We start from the raw sequence: 15,430 nt of genomic DNA on the forward strand, positions 1-15,430 counted from the left end.
TCGTCGCAGCCACATCACACCCCACCTGAGAGACCTGCACTGGCTCCCTGTCAACAAGAGGATAACCATCAAACTCCTCACCCACGCACACAAGGCACTCCACAACATCCAAACACAGCATACCTCAACAGCCGACTCAGCCTCTACACCCCCACCCGACACCTCCGCTCCGCAGACCGCGCCCTCGCCCCCCGCATCCAAAGAGTCACCGCCGGCGGCAGATCATTCTCCCACCTCGCCGCCAAGACATGGAACACCCTCCCCATCCGCCTACGGTAGACCGTACACCTTCTGAAGACTTCTCAAGACCTGGCTCTTCTAACAGTATCAGCTTCCCCCCCCCCCAGCGCCTTGAGACCCTCACGGGTATGTAGTGCGCTTTACAAATGCTTTGATTGATTGATTGATACCATACGAAAAGAGAGCTCTATGAGATAGGTGTTTAACTCCCTCAGGTCTAAAATCGGGCACCATTTTTCTACGGTTTTGGGAACAAGAAAGAACCGGGAATAGAAACCCTTGCTGAGATAGCGGCACGGATTCTATCGCTCCTTTGAGAAGTAGTTGGTGGGCTTCTAGACGTAGAAGGTGTAGATGTTTGGATTCGGAGGGGCTCTGGATGGTGGGTGGTGTTGAAACTCCAGTGTATGGCCTGACAAGACGATATTGAGAACCTACCGGTCTAATGTTATAAGTTGCCAGTTTTATAAGTATTGTGATATCCTGCCCCCCCACTGGTGTAACAGGGTTTGAAAGAACAGTAAGAAGAGCCGGAAAGCTGCTACTGGCGCTTAGAGGAATCCCTCCCCTGGCGCCCTTGTCGTCCTCTTGAGGATGGTCGAGAGAAAGACGACGATTGGCCTCGACGTTGTGAATATTGAGGCCTGTAAGACAGAGGGCTGCGGTTAGGAGGAATAGCGCTGTTGTTGGTATCCACTCCTGTATGAAGAAAAACCTCGTCCACTCGCTCCACAGAAAGGAACATTGCGGTATTGCAGAGTCCCAAGGGACTTCGCAGTCTCTGTGTCCTTCTTTATATCCTGCAGCGCTTCGTCAATGTGCTTTCCCAACAGCATCCCCCCATCAAACGGTAGATACAGGATCTTGTTTTGGACTTCCGGACGAAACTAGGTGGCCTGAAGCCAGCCTTGCCGCCGAAGGACTGCTGCCCCTGCGAGAGAGCAGAAAGCTGTAGTAGCAATGTCCATTGCACAATCAATTATTTCAGAGGATGAACGCTCTCCCTCTTGCAAGATTTTTTTGGCTTCAGTCTTCGATTCCTCGGCTAGCTGGTCTAAATACGGGGATAGATCACACCACATCTGGCAATCATATCGTCCAAGAATAGCCAAGGCATTGGTCGCTCTGACCAGGAGGCTGGATATAGAAGAAAACCTCTTACCAAAATTATCTAGTCGTCTTCCCTCTTTTTCCGGGGGTGTGGTAAGAGGTGTCACTGGACTCTTTGAATTTCTCTGGGCCGCTTGTGAAATTACAGAGTCCGGTTTGGGCTGGCTGACCAGACAAGCAGGGCTATCCTCTGGAGCTTTGTATTTCTTCTCCAGACGAGGAAGAACAGGCATGATAGTTGCTGGCGACTTCATGACCTTTATCCCCTCATCCCAGACATGGCCCACTATTGGGATATATCGAACAGACTTTCTGTAAGGCTCTTTGAAGTCCTATAAGAAACATTCCAATTGTACCGATGGAATGGGCAGATCGAAACGTTTTGAAGCTCTTTCCATTACATTTTGAAATCCTCCAATATCCGCTGGAGGAGAATCTGCCGAATCAGGAGATGGAGAGGCGGGATCATGTAATCATCCCATTCCCTATCCGGGTCTGGGACTCATCCTGAACAGTGACCACATTCTGTTGCGGTTCCGTTAGCTCCGGTACCGGAGTTTGAGGAAGAGGAGGTGCAACCGGACAAGGAGATTGAGACGGAGGTAGAGGTGGAGGCCCTTGTCCTGTCTCTTGGCCGGAAGACTAAGTCGGAAATCTCTTTCTGTAGTCAGACAGCATGAATTGGAGGTCGGTAATGAGTGAGGACGGCATGCTGACCATTTCCTGTTGATACTGATCTTGGGACCTAGATTGCGGCAGATATTGCGGTTGTTCCATATAATAGTCCTCAGAGTCTGAGTCCTGATACTTTACATGCAATTGGGATGGGCTATTTGCATCCCCGTAAGGCCCGTCATCCTCTGAAAACTCCTCTTCCAAAAGGAGTGCTGGAGGCACTGGTGCTACTTTCCTTGGGGAAGTCATTTCCAGGGTAACGTGACGTCTTCTTATCAAGATTGCCACTTTTTGTATCGTCGACGGAGTCACCAGTGACGAACTTTGGACTGTCGACGACGAAAAAGCCACTGGCGACGGAACCGTCTTCGAGACCGTCGTCACTATGAGACTGGAAGCTGTCGACGTCGACATCCTCGTCGACGTGGAAGTAGTCATCGTAGGCGTCGACTACGTGTTAAAAGGTACCTCAGTTTGTGGCGTTGTCGGCTTAGTCAATGGAGACGATGAAGCTCTCGTCGATGTGCCCGTCAACGGAGCCGACGCCGGTTGAATTTTCGAAGCTGCCGTCGACGGAACGGATGTCGAACGAATTTTCCTGTCAGCTTTTCCCTCAGGTGGGACAGAGGCTGGTTTTTTGAAAATGTTCTGTTTCTCAGAGGGCAGAGGTGAAACAGAAGACCCATGGCTCGCCTTCTTACCAGATGACCCCTCAGAAACCAGTACTTCCCTCTCCTTTACACCTCGGTGAGGAGATTTGATGGGACTACGCCTGTCACACCTATCCGAGGTCTTTGGTAAGGCTCTGGCAGGGGGGTCTGAAGAAGTTGAAGGTGAAGACCTACCCCTTTTCTGTGATCTCCTCGAAGATGTCGCAGAGGAGGCATCATCGCTGTCACTTGAAACAGGGCTTTCCGTGACTTAAACTTTTGCAGCCAGGTGAGCAGACGTCCCTCACGGTCCCTCAAGGTTTTTGTAGAGAAGGTTCTACAAATCTTGCAGTCGTTAGCCTTGTGGTCTGGGTACAAACAATAAATACAGTCTTTATGTTTGTCCTCCACATAAAGCCTCTTTTTAGAGCAGGTGGCACAAGCCTTGAATAAAGCCTTATTTTCCTTATCAGACATAATGAAGATTTTGAAGTTGAAGAAATGAAGAAAACTGAGCAGAGCTCAGTGGAGACTCCCTTGCACAACGTGCGGTAGAAAATCTGAGGCTCTCTCAGGAGGGTTCTATGGGGTGATGCTGTTCAAATTGGTTGTTCAGTGTTTTTGGTCTCTTTTACAAAAAGAGGTGGATATGCTACAAAATGAGATGAGGCCGAGGCCTTTTTCGGTACCTACCGCTATGGTATTTTTATTTACCGGGGACACCCATTCCGACGACGGGGAATGATACAAGCTATGGGAATCCAATACTGGAGTAATCAGTTATTCCCCCCTTCTCCCACCTTTAGCTGATACTGGTTGGCCTTTATTCATTTTGTCACTTGGTACCAGACTACAAGTGGGTTGCATCACAATTTCAAGAACATGGAAACATCCACGTGGGCCATCCCAACACTAGGCTACAAATATTGAACATCATCCACAGAGTCACTGGAAATGGTGAATGTAATGCCTTATAAATATAATATAATATATATATTCCATTCCTCCTACAAATGCAGGCTGAAACTATGTGTCGTTAGAAAATCACTGATTTGTGGTCATGATCCGAGAAGTACCTTAAAGTCTCAGCATTCTCAATAGCAAAAAATGTAATGTCTTTCTTTAATAGGAATAATCATTGATAAGAACATGTTGCTACACGTTTGAGACCCAGTGCTGAGAACCGTCAGTTTCACTTTAAAAAATCAAATCAAATCAATAAAACAGACTATTGAGAATTTACCACAATTCTGAAAGTTGGAAAAGATCTAGAGTTAGATAAGATTGCAAAGTTATGATCGTGTAAATGACAAAAGGAAGTACAAAATCAATTTTGTCTTTTGCATGACTTATAAAAATGTAAAATCGTTGACATTACTAACACTGTTGGGAAGAAAATAATATCTTGCATATAGATAGACACATGCATATTGTCATCATTATTATCAAAGTGACAAACTAACCAAAAACTGCACAGAAAATATTTTCATACCTGGTGCAAGCACACTAAGGTGTAAAACGCTTCACCTGCTGCCGTGGTCATCTCTGTATTGTGCTTTTGCAATACAAGCATATCAAACACAAGCTAAAATAAAAAAAAAGTTCCAATTATTTTTCAATTTCCTGATTGCTGACTTGTATATCCGTGATCTAGTTTTCATGAACTATGCTTGGCTTACCTTGAGAAAGTGCCTAGTTGCAACTAAGAGTGGAGAGTCTGTTTCCTGTGCCTTTACACACTGTTCTGCCAATGGTGTGAGTGCTTCTAGACACAGTTGGCAGACCTCGGAGCTCATTCTGGTATGAAATATTAAAGAAACCAATGTGTTTTCAAAGGGTTAAAACACTCACGATCAGGCCACTTTCTAAAATAAAATAATGAAAATAACAAAACCATGCATTTTCATAACACAAATAATCACTAAAGAGAAGGAATGATAACTGTATTTTGGCAGTTCTGTTATGCTCTTAATGCTGTACACTTAACACTTCTGATTCCGTGACAATAAGGCTTCCTCCACTGCGTGAATGTCATTTGCACATTCATAAATCATGCAGGAGGACGTTGTGTGGATTCCCAAGTCTTAAAAACTCAAACTAACACGGATGGTTCCAGTTCACAACTGAACTGCATATCAACCCACACACCCTTGAATCCTATAAAATCCAGTATATGGTATCGTGCACATAGGGCTGTGTACTTGCCCCAGCACTTTTTCCCTTTATATTAATGGCCTTTTAGATTACCTGGTGCTTACTGACGACAATGCCCCAAGATTGGCAAATCTAAGGATCCCAGCCCTCACGTTTGCTCACGACATCCTCTTGTTGTCCAAATCCCCCATGGGCTTACAAAAGCTCCTGGATCGCATTGAACAATTATGTGGAGATCAGGGCCTGGAAATCGATTTAAGCAAGACAAAGTACATGATTTTAACCCAGGGCACTTGACCAGGGATATTCCAGTTCTAGCAGGGTCTACCCTTGAAAGAGTACATTCTTTCACATACTTTGGTATTACAGTCACTGAATACATGGGGGGGCCAGCTCACATCACCCAGCGTAGGCTTAAACTAGAGCAAACTGCGGGGGAAGTTCTAAGATGGCATATAGATGGAAGTGTTAGCCAGCAAGCCTGGCCCTGCAAGTCTACCAATGGAAGGCTCTGGGGTCAGCTTCGTAAGGCGCAGAGTTGTGGGGCCATGTGGATGTGACTATGCTTGATTTAGTTGAAAATCGGTTTATCAAGCAACTGGTAGATATTCCCATAAGTACCCCGTTACTTCCCCTTATACTCGACCTCGAGATGAGACTATTATCAGCCAAAATTGGTGTATGCCCTATCCTGTACTAGAAGAGGCTCTGGACTACTCCGGAGCTCCAACAGTACTAGGAAGGCCTAGTAGAGATCCTTGGCCTCTTAGGCTCTAGTAAAATTCCTCGGATCAGGTATGTGCGATCCCTCATGGGAGAAATTGGGTTTGTAACCTGTGGAGTACGCCAAATGAGTCAGTGGGGGATCTCTAAAAACACCATTAAAAAAACCTATTGGCAGCACATAGACCTTGCATTAAATTCTAAGGAAAATAGAAGTTCTCTGACCGATGCATTTCTTGCAGTTAAAGACGTTTATACCACAGAAAATTTAATGGTTGAGATTGAACCTCCTTTGGCCAGGTGCTTGGTTCTTGCAGTTACGCTACGGGAGCCTACCTTTTATGTGGCATATGAGAGCAGTAGGCGATGCTGGATATTACTGGTGTGTCGTTCTCTAGGCACTAGAGAATATAAAGTTGCCTTAAGGATACTTAGATCTGAACTCAGTAAGCCATGCATTTTTGCACAGACGCGTTATTTACTGGCTATGTGGAAAGTTAGACCAAAGTAATGGATATCACCTGGGAACCTACCCATGATAGATTTAGGGATGCAATGTATTTCCTACGCCCAGTACTGGATCTTAATGCTTGACTTTCCTACTATCTTTCCTCCTCCTCTGCTTTATTGCGCCTATTAACTAACAGTTTTTTTTATTATTTAAAATCTGCTGCATTTAGAACTTTCACGACCATTGTCATAACTGTAATGAACTGGATTTTAATCATATTTATGCGTTATATTGAATAATGTGTTTTATGCACTTTTATGGCCGAAATAAAACTGAACTGAATTGAACTGGTATAGTTCAGAGGCCATTCATGCAGCAAAATGGAAACAAGCATTTGCAATGCAATAGGTCTCGCATTCACACGATTTTGAGTTATTGGCATTGTAAATGACAATGCCTTCTATTTATGTTTTGGGTTTTAAAACATAAATACAAGGCATTGTTATTTACAATACTAATAGCTTAAAAAATGCAATAAACCTCACCATCTATACCAACAGAAAGGGCGCTTCAGATATATCAGGTGAAAGAGCAAACACCCCTAGTGGCGCAGATGGGAACCCCTCAGAATACTGAACGGACAGCAATTTCACCTGAAGGCAGACATCGTTTGTCACAAAATGAAGGGGGATCCATGCACCGGCGGTCTTTTATCTCAATGGAAGAAACAGGAGTCGTCAATAAAACGCACAAACAACAGCTGCTCTTCACACAGCTGTGCTGGTGCTTTTATTGGCAGCCCTGGCAGGGGCAATAGGGGTTGGTGAAATCTGCTGTGGCCTCCTCACGAGGGCCCTGACACTTATTGTTTTTACAAATTAAGCACTTTGCATGCTGCGTGCACTGCACTGCACCTACTCTATACAGAGTGTGTGTTTGACCTACCTACATCTTTACATAGTGTGTGAACCCGCCTCGTGCCCACTGTTTACAACTATACACAATGTTTAGCATACACACATCTTTGTGCATAACAGGTGCACAACACCTGCCTCTGTCTGTACACAATGTGCAACCTGGCTACCTACCTCTGTACACCGTCTGCATCATTCTTGAGCCTGTACACGCCACGTGCACCATGTTCACATCTGTAGGCGCCTAGTGCATCATGCATACCAGCCACACCTACACCTCTGTATATATCGTGTGCATCCTGCCCACCTCTGTACTCACCACCTGCCACATCCCTGAATCTGTACACGCTGAGGGCAGTCTATTGACGTCTGTACACATGGTGCACATCTTACATGTACCTCTGTAGACAACAGGTGCGCCGCTAGGTGCTGCTGTACACATGGTGTTCACCGTACCAACAGACTTTGGGCATCCTGGACACCTGCTGGGCGTAGGTATTAAAAGTAATCTATCAATTCCGCGTGTAATTCACACAGTAGGAAGATTGGTTTCTGAACAGCAGGGACATGTGGGCTTCCCTCCACATTAGGCTGGGGTCCAGGGTGTGCTCACACTGCACCTTTATATGGCCTTTAAAAAAAAAATCCAGACTCGGGGACCGAGTCTCCCAGTCTTGTATTGGAGGCTGCAGCATTTTGTTCCCATGTTGAAGCCAACCAGACAGAACGATTCAGTACAGTGGTCCTGGTCCAGGACCTACAGTAACAAACTAAACAATGGGAGAGAAAGCTCACTCTAATAAATAGATTTGAAATTTCATGACATTAAAAAAAATATTTGCTACTTCAGGAGTACGACGGAACCCCTTCGTGCCCAACCCAAGTCCCTCTTGAAATTCTAATTTCTCAAAAACGTCTGAACAGTTTTACGCCAAATCACAAAATTCACACTTTCTGGCTAAAGTTTTAATTTTGTGATAAATTTGGTGCAATTCTGTTCAGCCATTTTTCTGCTTTGGAGTGGAAATTTTACTGTGGGATACTGCACTTTTGGGACCCCCTCCCCCACTTGTTGGCACTTGCCTAATCGATTGGCTCAACACTTTCCATGAAGCAAAAAATGTTAAATAACCTTTTTTCGTGCAGATTCATGAAATGGTGTAAATTTTATTAAAGAAACAAAAATGTTTTTCCTGTGAAAGTTTAGACCTATACACATACATATGATACTAATACATTTGTATTAAAATACTTTACATTAAGCTGACACAAGAGGTCTGTAGAGAAGAATTTACCAGGTTTAAGTAAAGGGAAGACAGGGGACTTTACCTAGGACCTGATTAAAAGTGCAACAGCAAGGATACTCCGTCACAAATGCGATGGTGCATTCTTTCTGCTGTAGTAAGTTCGGCCCGCATCACTTGGAGCCAGATGGACCTTCCGTAATGTTAGCACAGGAAATTACTCCATCTCCCCACTGACATACACCTCTGACGGTTTAAGGTTTGGCCATTTGACTGTCTGCCTGATTTAGAGTGGGCAATGAAATGTCCAGTTTTCACTGTCCATCACTGCCAGCGAAAACTTGGAAATGACTCCCACACCGTGGAAGAAATCTCCAATGGCAAGGAGGTCATTGCTTTTTTCACTTTGGAAAGAAAAATCCAGCTTTGAGATTTTGTTTTTGAAAATAAACAAAAATATGGATGGTTGACCATATAGCTCAGCCATGCTATCAAACCTTCAGTCCATTCACTGGAACAGCCATAAAGGTGGATCCTTTCAATGTAGGAGATGTCCACTGAGCTGGCAGACATCTCTAAATTTGGCAGACGGTTATTACCTCAGGATGACGGAATACTTTATTCCATTGCTCTGATGAAGTAAATCTTGTCTGCTGAATTCTAAATCTGGCCCTTTACATTGATATCAGCAGATTCCCAACTTAGCAAATGGACAGATTTGGGAAAGGCTCAACATTTCTGTGAAGTCCAATCCAAACCAATCAACTATACTCGATCTAATTAATAAACATAGTTCATAAAAGTATACACATACAAGATAGTCAATCTTTAAAAAGAACTTAATAAAATCTGCATTTTTAAAGACACGTAGCAGCCCTTGCAAAATAACCTACGATTTATACAGGACACAAGAATTCGGAAATTGATCTTAATGCTAAATGCTAGAAATGCAGTAATTTAGCAAGCAGCAATAATAACCACCCAGCTAAAAAGTTCATTAGTAAATAGGTAATCGTTAAAAATAATATGTTTACATTGCAAAACAAGTTGACTAAGTATATTTTGCATGGTAAAACGAATTTTCTGAGACACAACTGAAGTGAGGAACATGGCTGTAAACTTCCTAACACAAACCTCACATTATGACATGTAGCGGCAGGCTTTGTGAATTTTTATTATCGCCCCCTACGGGGCAGTAGTTCAGATGAGATCATAGAGAAGATGATGTGTAATGCTATAAAAGTGTATGCAGAGCAATGTAATATCTATTTTTCAATTGTCTGATCATTAAAACAGTCTTAGACTGTCTGAAAAATCACTGGCGTTTCATCTCTCTGAACACTTCAACAGCACTTCATAGGGTCTTCACCGTCACCACTTCTGAGCCCTGGACTCTTCACCCCGGATGGTATTCAGGGCGGTGTGTACTTTTCATTTGTTTAATTACATGAAATGTCAGAGAAATGATGAGGAATTGCGCATAATTCCGCAAAATGCTTTTTAGTGTAAAATGCAAAATATGATGTGACCGCTCTTTTGAGGTAAAAACTAGAAAAACAGCACGAAAACCGGGAGCAGCAGGCACATACGTCCTGACAGTTTGCGCGGTTCCTGGGCACGCAGTAAAATGTTCCCATGAACAGCCAAAAATTTGGTGAATTTCATGCAACAAGCTTAACGTAAACCTCCTGAAATTGTGCAAATTACGCTAGCATAATTTAAATGTTGCTGGCCAGACCTCCTGTGCAGCGGGTGGCACTAGCACCGGGCACAGCCCAATGGAAGCCAGGCTCATGATTGGCTGATACCTACCAACGCTCATGTTTAGCACCCAGTGCGGCAACGTCACAGCTAAACAAACGCTAAGAGCAAAGTATGACAAATTAAAATAAACATACCTACGGCAAACAAGAAGAGAGATTAATATCCACTTTTAAAATTAGACATTAAAAGAAAACCAGCGCGTGTCTGCCTTGTATAGTTGCAGCGTGTAGTAAAACTAAAAGCTGACTCGAGCGGTGGGAGCGTGTGAGGCAGAGAGAAGACGCCATGCGCGCACATGGTTGGTCTCCCTTCACACACCAAACCGACAACAATAGTCTCGCCAAGGCGAAGCAGCGCATGCGCTGCATTCGCTAGGCGAGACCTAAAAAACAGACTTGCATGAAACATCAACTTGTTAGGTAATTATTAAAAGCAATTTCTGCAAAATGCCTGAATTCCAAAAACAATCCACAACATTCATCAATATTTTAGTTTCAATATAAACTTGTAACTAAATGTTGGGATTTTTTAATAACGAAAAACAGACGCGTTCAGGTACTAAAATGCGATTGTGCAAGACTTTGGAAGGCTGCAAAAAGCACCCAAAGTGAAAGGACAAATGGATGCCAGTAATACATGGAGGAAAAGCGTAGTGGGAAAGATGAGAGGGAGAGCTAAGACTTAAAACAGTGAAACTTCTCACCGTCCCAAAAAAAATAAAAACAAAAACAACGTTGTGTACCATGACTTGCATTATATGCAAGCAAAATCACCTTTTCCTACGAAAGGCGGCTAGTAAGAGCTATGTGCTCTAATGTGTATGCAGTTAACTAGCTTTCCTTGGTTGTCCAGCGGGCACTACAACTTCTAAGAAGCCCATAATGACTATGATATAACATTTAATGAGGCAGCTGTGATAAATACATCTGGGTCTAGGTATTTAAAGGGTCAATTTGTTGACTGCTGTCACAATACATCTCAAAACTCAAGTTGACATCAAACAAAGCAACCTTCCAAAATGCCTTTTGTAGGTGAACGATAATGAAGGGTTGGGTAAACAGAACTGCTTTTTCTATACACAGGATGGCCCCTTTTAGAACTTTGAGCAGGTTCTCTTTGTGGGTTCACAATGTCTGGACAGAACGAAATAGTGCCTGTTCTTAATGAGTTGATATGGTAGAATAAATACCGAGATGATCTTCTAGAGGTCGGGGGAAAAAAGGCTGATATTATTGATTCACAAATCGGTACAGCTTTAAATGGTGTCCGTGCATGCTTTGGTTGAGGGGCAACCTTATTCTGAATTCTTTAGTACCGACTATGAAAAAATATAGTTTCTTGTTTGTCTGCCAAAGTTTGGAATTTGTTACCAAATTGGAAAAGCGGGAGCAGGTACCCTACTAAGAAAACAGTAAGATGGTAAACGTGTTATTAATTTTTTTTAATTAATCTCAGAAAGCCTTAAACTGGGAAGACCGGAGCATTTGAAAAAAGAGTCAGGAAGCATGTGAAAGTTGGTAAGTCAGGTAGACTAGATTGGTTGGTGAACAAGGAAAGCGCTTCTTTGGAAATTATTTTAATACATAGGGAGATTGGAACCAAAGTAAATATTAAGAAATTGTGGTGGTTCATGAATTAGGAATATTCAGACACAGTCTCCACTTCCTGACAAAGAAAAGGTAACAAAAATGCTGAAGGAATCGCAATAGGTGAGACTCACTACAAAGGAACTGTACCTCCTCCTCCTAATTCACCCTACTCCTGGGACTCGGGGAAATGATAGGAGAATGCTGGGACGCGGACAGGTAAGTAGGGCATGGGCCGGGTCCGAGGGGGTGGGAGGAGGTTTGTGGTAGTTTCAGGGGTGGTGGGGGTTAGGGATAATTTTATGGGGCGGTGGAGGTTCACGGTCTTTTTAAGGGGGGTGGGGGTTTGAGGTAAAGGCATGTGTGGTAAAGCAATGTTGGGGTAAAGGCATGCGTGGTAAAGCAATGCATGGTTAAGACGCAGTTGTTATACAGACCGTGTTATTTAGGTATGGGGGTGGAAGAACTAGTCGTTCTAACATACAACCCGTTGAAAAACATGTTGGTCTATGAATGGGCTGGGACAGATACTTTCTTCCCAGCAATTATAAAAGAAAGAATTGGGGTTAACCTGACAAGGAACAGCAACACTGTACAGATCTGCTGTCTATGCTAAAAATGTGATCCAATACTTAAAGGCAGTGTCCTTGGGAATACATACAGTAATCACCCAACTGGTGGACAAGGACAAAACTGGTATCATCCCTCTGAAGGAATGCATCAGACTATTTGTAAAGGATTTTGCATATTACGTAGTAGATAAGACAGGGTAGGAAGAATTAGACGAACCAGCTTTAGATGGCAAAACAGTGGTGGCTTCCATAGGGTGGGAATCCCTCAAGAAGATACACAATCATCTAAACTTTAGACCTGTATTACCCTGCTGTGTAGGGTACCACAGGTTGATTCCAAACTGGACAATTTATTTTGGATGCTTAGGAGAAAGAGCGGGTCACAAGATAACTTGCTCATTAGCACCCTTATTTTCCTGGGCCATATTGCCACTAGCGGTACCCTCAGGCAAGAAGAAAAAAGTCTAATGAACAAGTTACTTACCCTCAGTAACGCTTTTTCTCATGGATACAGTATCTGCCTGTGAATTCCTCACCTTTTTAATTACCCCAATGCACAGAATTCCACGGAAATGTTTCTCCTCAGCTCTCCCACGTCGACGAGGAAGTCAAAATGGAACGGCTCCCCATGACGTCATAGGAGCCATAGGAAGACCTTGTCGGAGTACTGACGTCAGTTCCACCCATTTTTTCGCACCTTCGAGGTGAATGGGTGAACCGAAAACATTTTCACTAAAATACACAGTATACAAACACAACCAAACCTGGAAATTCTTAATCAAAGACCATTCCTAGTACCAAGTATCACATGATTCCAATAATAAATCATATAAAATACAGGTTAACTATTTTTCGGTATAAGCAGACAGGCAATGGGGACGCGGGTGGGTCGGTAAGGAATCCACAGGCAAATACTGTATCCACACGAAAAAGAGTTATCAAAGGTAAGTAACTTGTTATTCTGATGGATACATCTACTTGTGGATTCCTCACCTTTTAGGTTTAAATCTTTTATTAAAGGTTTTCAATAAAGAACCAATAGCGACAAGCCGACACCCTTTCCCGGCCCATGCAGGAGCCGCCGCAGCTGAGGTCTCTCCCCACCACAGGTGGATGGGAAACGGAAGCAACACTTTCAGGCCTTTACAATCGCTATCAGTTCCGCCCCCCCCCCCCCCAAATTCCTCACCTTTTAAATTAAATCCCCAAGCAGTTCCGCTCACAGAGGAGGGTGCCTGCCTGCACCAAAAAATCCAGCAACAAAGAACGTGCAAAATGGCCATCCCTCCTCACCTCCACACCCAAGCAATAGTGCTTCGCAAAAGTCTGGAGGGAGGCCAAGTTGCTGCCTTGCAGATGTCTACCACTGGGACACCTCTAGCCAAAGCCGAAGAAGATTTAGCTCTGGTAGAATGAGCACAAATACCTTCATGACGCTCCATCTAGGCCAAGTCGTAGCAGATCTTGTTACACTGGATGATCCACCTGGACAGCGTTCTCTTGTGGACAGCCTTGCTTTTCATCTTGCCCACATAACCAATGAAGAGTTGATTGTTCAACTTGAAGTCCTTGGTTCTGTCCAAGTAGAAGCTGACCGCCCTCTGGGGTCCATGCGATGAAGTCCCTCCTCCTTCTTAGAAGGGTGAGGCGGATGGTAGAAAGTGGGTAATGTAATGGACTGCCCCAAGTGGAAAGGAGTGACCTCCATAGGCAGGAAAGCAGCTCTGGTCCTAAGCACCATCTTATCCGCATAGAATGATGTCACAGGAGGCTTGGAGCAAAGATCCTGCAATTCACTAGCGGAACTGATTGCAACAAAAAATAAAGTTTTGAATGCTAGAAACCCTAAGGGACAACTATGTAATGATTCAAAGGGAGAACCTATCAACAATGTGAGAACCACATTCAAATCCTACTGAGGCATGATAAAAGGAGTGGGAGGAAACCTATTAGTGAGATCCTTAATGTATCTCATAACTATGAGAGATCTAAACAACAAGGGTTGATCTGGTAAACAGAGAAAAGCCAACAAGGCAGACAAGTAGCCCTTAATAATCGTTACTGCACAACCCTGTTCGCTATGGAAAGAGAGAAACTCAGACCATCAGATAATTGGGCCTGCAACGGTTCATTCGATCTCTCTCCACACCATTTAACAAACTAGGTCCACCTACCAGACTGGACAGATTTGGTGGTGTCTTCTGGCTGATAATATAACGTCCACCACATCCGGTGGGAGAGAGAAAGAACTTAGGTTGCCCTGTTAATTCTCCAGGCATGAAGGTGCAAGCTCTGGAGGTGGGGGTGTAGAACCTGCGACTGCGAGACAAGGTCTGCCCTGAGAGGGAGACAGAGCGGAGGGTACATTGAGAGGCAAATGAGGTCTGTGGACCATACCCTTTGCGGAAAATCCGGGGCGATCAATATGACTTGGCCCCGTCTTGGCAAATCTTCCTCAGAACTTGAGGAATAATGGGTATGGGAGGAAACGCATAAAGAAGCTGTGAGCCCCAATCTAACTAAAACGCGTCCCCCAAAGCTCCCCGCATCGGATACTTGAGAACACCAGGCAGTGCGCGTTCTTGTGAGTGACAAACAGGTCCAACTGAGGAAACCCCCCACAGCCTGAAAATGTCAAGGACCACCTCCGGATGGAGATGCCACTCGTGATTGCCGAATACTGCCGACTGAGACTGTCCGCATGCACATTCAGATCTCCAGCCAAATGATTTGCGAATACGCAAATCTGATGGTCCTGAGCCCAGGACCAGTCACAGAGCCTCTCTGCAAAGAAGATACGACCCTACTCCTCCCTGTTTGTTAATGTACCACATTGCAGTAGTGTTGTCCGTTAGGACCTGAACCAATTGCCCATGAAGGGAAGGAATGAAGTCTTTTGGAGCCAAACGTATCTGCAATTCCATTAGATGAATGTGAAACAATCTTTTCTCTGGAGACCAAAGACCTTTGACCTCCAGGTCTCCCAGATGGGCTCCCCACCCTAGAGTGGTGGCATCCATTATCACTGTGGCCACAGGAAAAGGAGGTTAAAACGGCTTCCCTTGAGACAGTTTGTCTGGAACACTGTACCATAGCAGCTCTGCTGCAGTGTCTCTGGAGAATCCGACCACCTCTTCGAGATCTCTGTTGTGCTGAAACCACTGCCTGCTGAAGCACCACTGGAGGGCCCTCATATGCCGGTGTGCATAGATGCCCACCAGTGTGCAGGAAGCGAAAAAAAACCAGCAGGTGCAAAAACCTTCAGGACTGGAAAAGCGGATCCATTCTGAAAAAATTAAATCACAGCCTGGATGTCTTGAATCCTATGTAGAGGCGGGAAGACAGGA

The 15,430-nt window shown here is 44.3% G+C and overlaps 1 protein-coding gene across 2 annotated transcripts in view; it reads right to left on the minus strand.

Moving 5' to 3' along the window:
* XPO4 (exportin 4) overlaps nt 1-15,430 on the minus strand; it is a 495,809-nt gene that overhangs the window by 12,068 nt on the left and 468,311 nt on the right. For both annotated transcript variants that reach the window (XM_085621575.1, XM_085621576.1), the window contains 2 exons: nt 4,355-4,472; nt 4,168-4,260 (listed from right to left, as the gene is read on the minus strand). In XM_085621575.1, the coding sequence (XP_085477701.1) occupies nt 4,168-4,260; nt 4,355-4,472 (211 nt within the window). The remainder of the gene's footprint in view (nt 1-4,167; nt 4,261-4,354; nt 4,473-15,430) is intronic.

This window comes from Triturus cristatus, chromosome 8 (genome assembly GCF_964204655.1).
Source record: "Triturus cristatus chromosome 8, aTriCri1.1, whole genome shotgun sequence".
In the NCBI taxonomy this organism is placed as follows: domain Eukaryota; kingdom Metazoa; phylum Chordata; class Amphibia; order Caudata; family Salamandridae; genus Triturus; species Triturus cristatus.